Source organism: Osmia bicornis, chromosome 9, assembly GCF_907164935.1.
Source record: "Osmia bicornis bicornis chromosome 9, iOsmBic2.1, whole genome shotgun sequence".
NCBI lineage: Eukaryota > Metazoa > Arthropoda > Insecta > Hymenoptera > Megachilidae > Osmia > Osmia bicornis.
Genome location: NC_060224.1, coordinates 8,123,085 through 8,131,364, shown reverse-complemented (window position 1 = coordinate 8,131,364; position 8,280 = coordinate 8,123,085). Strand labels below are relative to the sequence as shown.

At 32.3% G+C, this 8,280-nt stretch overlaps 1 protein-coding gene across 1 annotated transcript; it reads right to left on the bottom strand.

The window, feature by feature from the left end:
* Positions 1-338: 338 nt before the first annotated feature.
* LOC114875106 (probable peroxisomal acyl-coenzyme A oxidase 1) lies at positions 339-7,171 on the bottom strand. Its single transcript, XM_029185042.2, has 12 exons — positions 7,086-7,171; positions 6,368-6,561; positions 4,370-4,529; positions 4,136-4,304; positions 3,932-4,055; positions 3,730-3,849; positions 3,546-3,661; positions 2,269-2,438; positions 2,041-2,203; positions 1,622-1,965; positions 1,286-1,541; positions 339-1,209 (listed from the first exon to the last, which is right to left on the bottom strand). The coding sequence occupies exons 2-12, from the start codon at positions 6,480-6,482 to the stop codon at positions 949-951; spliced, it is 1,998 nt and encodes a 665-aa protein (XP_029040875.1). The 5' UTR covers positions 6,483-6,561; positions 7,086-7,171; the 3' UTR covers positions 339-948.
* Between the last annotated feature and the right edge of the window lie 1,109 nt (positions 7,172-8,280).

The window sequence follows — 8,280 nt, the reverse complement described above, 5'->3', positions numbered from 1 at the left end:
ATCCGCCCAAGGACCCATTTTAAATAATTACTTTTGTTCTTTTGCAGCCTGTGTATAAAAAACTAATTGAAATTCAAAACTGTTATACTTTATAATGTAGAGTGAACTTTGAAAATTTAAATTTTGTATTCTAATTGAACTGTATCATTTCATACCGCGGAAGTTTCTATTACCGATATATTTATTGAAAAGAAGTTATTAATAATTCAACTATGTTATAAAGAACAATAATGTATGTCATTGCTCCTATTCTGTAAATAAACACTACGGTATGGAAGAAATTGATCTGATATGCTAATTTTTTTTTATGCGATCGAAAAACAGATTAACAAACGTTATGTGTTTCTGTAATCACTTTATTCATAGCAAAAGTACATAGAAAATATATTTCTTTATAACGTGTTTAAAATAACTATTCGTATGGAATGATGAAACATTCCTAAAAATCTTTCTTAAACACCCCTATCGGATATCATTTGCACCAGTTACTATAATATTTCATTGTTTTAAAATATTTACAATAATATTCTATAAAGATTGTAGAAAAATATCATTATTTTTTTAACATTCTTTCTACATAAATTATTTTCATAATTGCCTCTTTAATATAATAATATTATTAACCGTTCAATATTCATCTAAAAACTTGTTCTATTGTTCAAAAAACCGAACTTCGTTTATAACGAAGTGAATTCTTTCTATTAATACCAACAAACAATATAACAGATGAATGTTTACCTACTTAAAAATATATTAAATAAAAAAGATTTTCAGGAAGATTTGTTGGCATCGTAATTACGATAATATATATTTATCAATCGATAACAGTAAAATATATTAAAGTTAAAGTTCAAGCAGTTTGCTTATCACGTTCGAGTGGGATTATATCCTAATCACGTGGTACTTGCATCTTTTTTAAGATCAAAAAGTAGATAAAAAAGAATTGCGCTATAAACTGCTCTTAAGAAATGGTTTTAGATATTTTTCAAAAGATTCGTTTACGCTTGTTTGATTCAAAGGACTCTTCATAGCTTCCGCGAATAACTGCGTGTAAACGTTACCATCGTAGACTCCTAAAGCTGAGCCAAGAATTTCATCGCGTATATCAAAACCATCAACGATACCTACGGCATTTGGACGGATTGCTGCTAACAATTCTTCTAGGCGCGATTGAAGCGACGGAATGTTCTCATTTTTCAAGAAAGAAAACTGAAAAATAAATATTTCATAGTATTACCACCATCATTTAAAACGTGAAGCAACACAATAAATGCTTGTAACTCACTTGAAGAAAATCACCCCGTCTTTGCAGAACACTGTGTATGGCGTACAACTCGCAGAATTGAGACAATACTTGAAATAACTGTTTGGATACTGAGGTGATTTGCGATACAGCTTCGACAAATTGCTGCACAATAAAAGCTCGACAATGAGCATCAGCACACTGAGCTAATTCGATGCTGGTTTGATTCCATGCATCTTCTGAAGATATTCCCTTCTGGATTCTAGAATCCATATTTTCTGTCGCCAAGCGGATCTTACTATAAGTAAATGATAAATATTTATACACCTGATACTTCGTACTTGCTTCATGTATGAATATTAAACACTTAAGTACTACCCTGCGGCTACTGCTTGATGAGCCTCGATTATGCAACCCAAGGTATTCTTCCAAGGACGTTGCTTAGTTCCTTTTGCAACAACTGTAAGATACTGTACGGTTGATGGTAGCGACTGACCACTTACAGCTTGTTTCCAAGTTTTCACTAAATATCTAGCTGTTTGTAATAGTAGAACAGTATTCTCTCCTTCGTAGGTACAAATGGCAGTTAACATGCCGTAAATAGCTGGGAAACTACTAGCATCCATATATCCGTGTCCACCACATGCCAAGCGTAGTTGTTCTATTCCCTTAGCTGCATCTGCGGATGCAACTGCTTTTAAGCAACATGATAAAGCATGCAACTACAAAAGAAAAAACATTTAAAAATCACACGACAATAAAGATTAATAGCGAGGAAAGAAGAGGTGATACAATACCTCAGGTAATTTGTCTAAATCACCCTGATCCAATTCGGCAGTAACAGTATTATACATGTTCCAAATCCATTCTGCTGCCATTCTAAATGCAAAACATGCTGCCATATTTGGGAAAATTTTGTACTGTTGCGTTACGTAATCAAGAATTTGTACTTCAGGCTTTCTGAGAAACAAATGTAAATATTGTAAGATTTTTATTTTTATTCAAGATTCTTTTATTTTACTTACTCTGAATTTATTTGTCCCTGACGCCTTACCGCGCTGTATCTAGTTGTAATTGTAACACCTTTCAATAAATAATTTACAATATCATGCACTAACATTACTCGAACAAACACCATTGTACCGTAGGTTAATTTATCGCTTAACGCTTTCACGTATGTTCCATCCTCTAATACCTATAAAAGACAAAAATTTGTTGCTCTACTTCGCATAACAAATACGATTTATTAACAGTTCTATTGACATGAAGTTTACCTTTCACGCTCACTGCTGCAGGATTACGATTTAACAAAGAACAAATAAATATAAAAATAATGAAAATTGTTATCGTTCACAATATTGTATCATACATGATTTATGTAATTTATATGGAACTAGCTGCGTTATCCGGCTCTGCCCGGTAATTTTAATCAACTATTATTATCCTTACTTCCTTATTCCTATCCCTACTTCCCTGTCCCTATCCCTACTAATATATAAAAGTGAAAGGGTCTGATCGCTTGTTCCTCTTCACGTTTAAATGGCTAAACAGATTTTAATATAAATAAATTCTCACTCGTGTTTCAAAAATACACCCGTGTGGCACCCACTTCCCTATATTTTGAAAATAAAATACAATATTTTTGAAAAAAAAAATATGTTTCAGATCAAAATTTTATAAGGTTTAAAAGGTTCTATTGACTGGTCGTATCCGTTTGACCTTGAGTGGAGAGTCAAGGTTACGTCAAGATCAATCAAATTTTTTTAAATAACTTCATAAACAGATGGCAAAAAAAAGGAAGATAAAGGTGAACGATTTCATATGTATTTACATACACATATTATGTATCGCACGTGACAAAAAACAACGCATCGATAATAGTACCTCATAGGTGATGTGGAAATCTATTATTACGGTTGTCGTCCTAATGCGCCACGCGCGATTCATATGATACGCGCTTGAGGTTATCCAAGCACTACGGTTGCCGCCGGGGCCGTGAAAATCGGCCGAGAAGAGCAGTTAATTCCGAAGTCTGCTCTATAACATATTTGAAGCTCACAGAAATCTGTTCTTTTTATTTTTTTGGGAAACAAAAGGTGGCCTATATCCTTCCTAAGGATGCAATCTATCTCCTTGCCAAGTTTTATCGAAATCTGTTCAGCGGTTTAGGCGTGAAAAGGTAACAAACAGACAGACAGAGTTACTTTCGCATTTCGGTTTCATTAATAAGGAATAGAACTGTTTCTCTTTTTTCTTGCGCAAGAAGGTATTGTTATGAAAGTAAATATACTTTCTCTTTTACCTGAGAGTTTTTCATTAACATGTGTTCCCGCGGTATCCTAACGCTCTCAAATCCGAGAAAGCCGTTGTTAGTTCCATTCATTCCTAATTTGGAACCAATTTCTCCAATCTTGATACCTAAAAATTGTCAACAATTAACAATCTTGTTCTACTTGTGTATAAATCATCAAAAATTATTCAGACACCTGGTAAAGGTTCGTGTGTATTCTCATCCCTTAACTGAACAATAAAAGGATGAATTCCTCTGCATTGCCCTTTTGTGTATAACTGTGCAACAACCACTGCATAATTTGCAGTATGACCCACTAAAAATGAATAGGAACGGGAATTTTATTAGATCAATAGCGTTTCTTTTTCTCACTTCAACGACGGTAGAGTCATACTTACATCCACCTGGCCACCATTTATAGGACGTTAAAGTAGGACTATTTAAAATAAATTCTTTCGTTTGTGGATCGTATGTCGCCGTGGTTTCTAAACCACGAATAAACGTTCCATGACCCAGCTCAGTCTAAAAAACAAAATATCAATATATACTTCAATTTTTTATGACTATTTAATTACTTATTGTTAGACATTCTTATACTTTACTTGAGCATATGTTCCGATAATATTGCAACTCCAAGATCTAGATACCCAATATGACTGCTGTTCTGTGGTACCTTGTCCCATAATAGATGGGAGAAACATGGCATAATGCACCAACAATGGATTTCCATCTTTCAATACACCAGATCCTAACATTGCACCCAGAATATGTCTGCAACAAGTTTTAATTGAGACCACTATCCTGACAGAACTTTTGTATATTCTTAAAACACTTACGTGTACATTTCCATATCACCTTTTCCCATTTCTTGTAACTGTCTGACTTTCTGTATGATCCTACAGGCTTTTCGTACTGCATCTTCATAAACTTCTTTATGACTTTTATAGCTTACTGGTATTGTATCAATTAGTTCTGGATCATTTAAGAAGAATTGGTCTGAAATGTAATGAAATATTAGTGGTACGTTATTTGCAACAAAATTTCTGTAATTTTTACTTATTAATAAAAACAACTATAGTTTTTAATTAACATTCGAAAGAAACTAAAAATAATTCCAGTATTATAATAATTTATACTAATATTAATTAATAATTTATTTTCTCATAATTGATGTAAATACACATTTATTTACATTTTTCACATCCTATGTGTATCTTTATGATAATGTCCAAAAGCAATCAAGATTATTGCAAAGTCAGTATGGACTATGTACGTATCATATCAAAGAAATGATTGGTTGCAAATGATTAGATATAAGATTGAATCTGACGTAATGCTATATTCTTTGATTTTATATTCATACATATTTACAACTAACAATAAGAATAAGATTTATAATTTGGTCTTTGGTACCGTGGCAATCATCCGCGACTCGATTAAACATATGTACATTTAAATTGCGAAATCATCATGATACGATCGAAGGAAAATATTTTTTTATATACACATCTCAATTTTTCATAACTTAAACATTTATTTAAATGACATGGAAACAATAAAAGTACAATAAGAAACTAATAAAACTGAATACAATATCAAAGCACGATAATTGCCATTTGGATATACAGTGAGTCACAAAATTATTCGCCCACCGTTTAAAACAGAATACCTCATTTAAAATTGGATCAAATGACTTGAGGGTTTTGGAGAAGCTATAAAAATTAATTTATGAAGATATGTACTTACTTTTGCGGTTTTAAAAAATTACACTTTGTCGAAATCGAAATCGTGAAAAAAATAATGAAGGGTAATTTTTCAACTTTTTTATGTGAGTCTACAATAAACATAACATGTTCTTAGAAAAAAAATCGCGATTTTCGAAAATTTTAATTATTTGTAACTTTTAAGTGCATTGACCGATTTCGATGAAATTTTCAGCATATACATTATTTACAAAATTATTTGCAAAAGTACTTACATATCTTAGTAAATTAAATTTTGCAAAAGTACTTACATATCTTAGTAAATTAATTTTTATAGCTTCTCCAAAACCCTCAGGTCAGTTGGTCAAATTTTAAATGAGGTATCCTGTTTTAAACGGTGGGCGAATAATTTTGTGACTCACTGTATAATGTGGCAAGTTGTTTCCCACAGAAATTTAATTACAAAACAATTACAAAGATAACGTTACTAGTTAGCATTCTCATTATAGATACCGTCAAAATTACGTTAATTATAAATAAAAATACATTACATATATAAACAATTTTTTCTTTCCTATCCAAAAAATATATTGATAACTTATTATTAACTTAACCCAATCAGTATATTTATTTCGAATAATACGCTAATGTTACTGTCAATGCCAAATATGACATTTAAAAAAAATGATTTTTAATACCGTATAATTTAAGAAAATCACGGTAAGTTATCTAGTTTTAACGAACAAAACATCGATATCATATTATTCATAAACATCGGTATTATATTATTCATAAGTTCAATGCAAGTATGTAAAATTCGCAATAATTAATTTCCTCGTTTCGCAAATATTTTCATGTATCAATTGACATTTATTTAAACGCTAAATGTAATAGACTTTGTCGATAACCAGTGCTCTCATATTTTTCTACCTACTTCATTCTTCTAAGAGAAATTTACAAAGCTGTACAAATAGTTTTCCAAAGAATAATTAAAAATGTCTAAACCTCTTTTTATGATTACCCAAAACATTTAAATTAATCTTTCAAACACAATATTGACAGGAAGTACAATTTGAATATAGCAAAGATCTTTTTATGAGAATATATAAAATAATTTAAATAACTGTATACCCCGTTCACGACGTTGTTCCGTTTTCTCTGGACTGCCATCCAAAAAATGAGTTAGCTCTATAGGATTGAATGTACACTGGCTTCGTTCTCGCTGTAGATCTTTGTTCACAGTCATTTTCTCCTGTTGCTTTCTTGACGAATAATTGCACACTGTCTTCCTCGTACAATATTACACGTTTGCCACAGTGGAGTTACTATCTCAAGCGAAGATGTTACAATATATATATTGTATTTTTCACGAGAGAGTACGAGCGTTTCACGCAGCTCGACTGAGCTCAGAAAGTTCCCCCACCAGTAGCGCTACCCCACCATGATTTACTTCCCATTGCATCCGCCATATACACGGTGGACAAAATGTACTAATATAGGAACGGCTTATTATAGGACAGAGGTAGTGAATAATTCACAAATTTCTAATCACCCGATATACCCCCTGTCCAGCGTGGCCTACGACATACAGCCGTACGGCGCTTGCGCGTTACCTTGGTAGCGAAGCGTGGAGAACCAATCAGAGCCAACATGCGCAGACGAAACCAAAATTCGTTTATCCGATAGTGCTAGTACTCTCTCGTGAAAAATACAATACTCACATATGCTATACGATACTGTTTGTAATAAACATTTATGATAATACACGTAAGTAAAACATTTACAACAAGTTTTGCTACGTAATAGAAATATCTTCGTCAAAAGTTTTAAATCATCCTGATCCACTTACCATTTCTTCCTATCATTTCTAGGATTAGCATTACCGATCCGATAACACATTACACATACATTCCATACCGTGAATGAAGTATACGTATTCTATAGCTTATGTATGATAAGTACTTCCACTTTATTGGCGCGCCGTTATAATTTGGAGCGTATGTACATACATACACTGACGAGGGGAACTACCCAAGTGTTCCGCTCACTTATTAATGAAACTTTGCCACGTTGTAGAGCTCGTCGCCCTGAACACGCCTATACCCCCTTTTGGGGGCAGACGGCTAATTGTTTAAAAGATATTAACAATTAAAGTTAGTTACCCCTTACATTGAGAAGCATGACAAACTAACACATACAAATGCTTAGCTCTGCGGTAAAACGCTTGACTCGCAATCTAGTTGTCTACGGTTCAAGTCCATGATTTACAACTACTTTTTTCTTTTTTCTTTTTAATGATAATTTGTCTCTTTTTGAATAACTATTACAACTGTGCTATAATCATTGCATTTATTAATAATTAATTACATGTGCTGAAATTTTTTTTGAATTTAAGTTATCTTTTCTATCCAATACGTACATTAACACCCTTACCGCATTCAAAATTCGATATATCGATAGTTTCGATATATCGAAACGGAATTGATTCAATGAATAAACGTTTTGTTGTTCGTTTGACGCCACCAAAAATCCATTGTCCACTAACAATACGTCCTTTATTATTTATTTATTTATTTATTTATTATATTTATATTTATTATATTTATTATATTTACGTTTTCCGATTTTTACTTCGTCAGTTTTAACTATTACATTTTCACCTCCAGCTTGGACTGAAGATTTTTTCATCCATAAAACGCATAACTCTCGGCAAACACTTTGCCAGTCAACAACAGTTTTTGATGATAGATCAAATTCATTTTCTAGAAAAACTTGTCGTGGCGGTCTAACAAGGAAGGGTTTTTAGGTGTCCGCCTCCGATTGTTTTGAGTTTTGAATATGTTTTAAAGGACCAAAAAATTAAGTATACATACGTATTTTTTAATTTTTGCCTGCTTTCATATTTAGGGGGTGAAACGACCCCCTAAAGTTTCGGCTACAATAGGCTATCTCGGAAACTATCATAGATAGAAGAAAACTTTCAAAGGAAAAGTTTCATGGTTTTTTATGAACAACATCTGGTCATATATTTTGTAAAAAATAAT

Bases quoted from the DNA above. Each gene is read 5' to 3' on its own strand.
- LOC114875106 (XM_029185042.2), bottom strand. From the start codon at position 6,482: ATGACTGTGAACAAAGATCTACAGCGAGAACGAAGCCAGTGTACATTC. The intron at 3,850-3,931 runs GTAAGTATGACT...ATTCATTTTTAG, and splicing joins TAAATGGTGGCCAGGTGGAT to TGGGTCATACTGCAAATTAT. The intron at 1,542-1,621 runs GTAGTACTTAAG...ATTTACTTATAG, and splicing joins CATCAAGCAGTAGCCGCAGG to TAAGATCCGCTTGGCGACAG.